At 47.5% G+C, this 1,042-nt stretch overlaps 1 protein-coding gene across 1 annotated transcript; it reads left to right on the forward strand.

Moving 5' to 3' along the window:
* Positions 1 to 356: 356 nt before the first annotated feature.
* Positions 357 to 1,007, forward strand: Pmar_PMAR027461 (hypothetical protein; the record flags this gene model as incomplete). The annotated part of the gene is made up of 1 exon (XM_002781587.1): positions 357 to 1,007. A coding segment is annotated over one exon (651 nt), but the record flags the coding sequence as incomplete, so codon positions are not given.
* Between the last annotated feature and the right edge of the window lie 35 nt (positions 1,008 to 1,042).

Raw genomic sequence — 1,042 nt, forward strand, 5'->3', positions numbered from 1 at the left:
AAACGTTCTATGATGAGGAGAACCTTCCTCGTGTAGTGGCCTTCGACTGTGTACGAGATGACGAGGCGAATGAATTCTGCGGTAAGCAAGGAGTGAATAATTATCCCACTGTCTTCACATATCTCAAAGGGGAGAGGTATGGCAATCCAGGGCCGCTGGTGGACTATATTAGGATGATGCTGGAGAAGACCCCGGTACTTACGACAACTAAGCCGTTGCCGTCTACTACCACTACTACTAGCTCAGCGCACACGACAACATCCATTCCTTCGACAAGCACTCGTGTTAGTAGTACTACAACAGTTCCCACAGCTATTAGTACTACAACGATTTCTACTAGTACTGGTATCACAACGATGGCTACTAGTACTACAGCGATGGCTACTACTACTAGTACGACTACTCCCACTGGTGGGAGTCTTTTCCCCGATGATGCCAACGTTACGTACGAGATGCGTATACTAGATGGTATACTTGCATTTGCGTACGCTCTGCATACGGCCACGTTCTTCCCTGCTAACACCACCCTCATCGTGGAAAAGCTGAGAATACTGAAGGAAAATCTTTTACCAGTCATTGTGTCCGTTCATCCCGACAAGGAATTCCGTAAGGACGTCAGTGGTCTTCTCGGCAATATTAGCAAAAGTTCTGGCGCTATTACTAAGGATCAATGGATGGCTATGCTTGATGGAATCGCCCCCAGGCGTATGAGGCAGCAGCCTGATGCTTTCTGGAAACACTGCAAGAACTTCAACTGTGGTTTGTGGCAGTTTTTCCATGCGCTCACCTTGGGAGTTGACATGAAGTTTTCGGCGACTACTGCGAAGGATTCTAATGGGGAAAAGGTCATGGAGACGATCAAGTCCTTCGTCACATATTTTTTCATGTGCCACAGCTGCGCACAGCACTTCATTAAAGGGTATGATAACTGTGTTGGTGAAAGGTGCACTATGCCCAACCCTGATAGAAGGCATACAGCACTGTGGCTATGGCGCGTCCATAATATGGTAATACAGACTTCACACGAGAGGGGTATCACTGG

Source organism: Perkinsus marinus (genome assembly GCF_000006405.1).
Source record: "Perkinsus marinus ATCC 50983 genomic scaffold scf_1104296941738, whole genome shotgun sequence".
Classification (NCBI taxonomy): Eukaryota; Perkinsozoa; order Perkinsida; family Perkinsidae; genus Perkinsus; species Perkinsus marinus.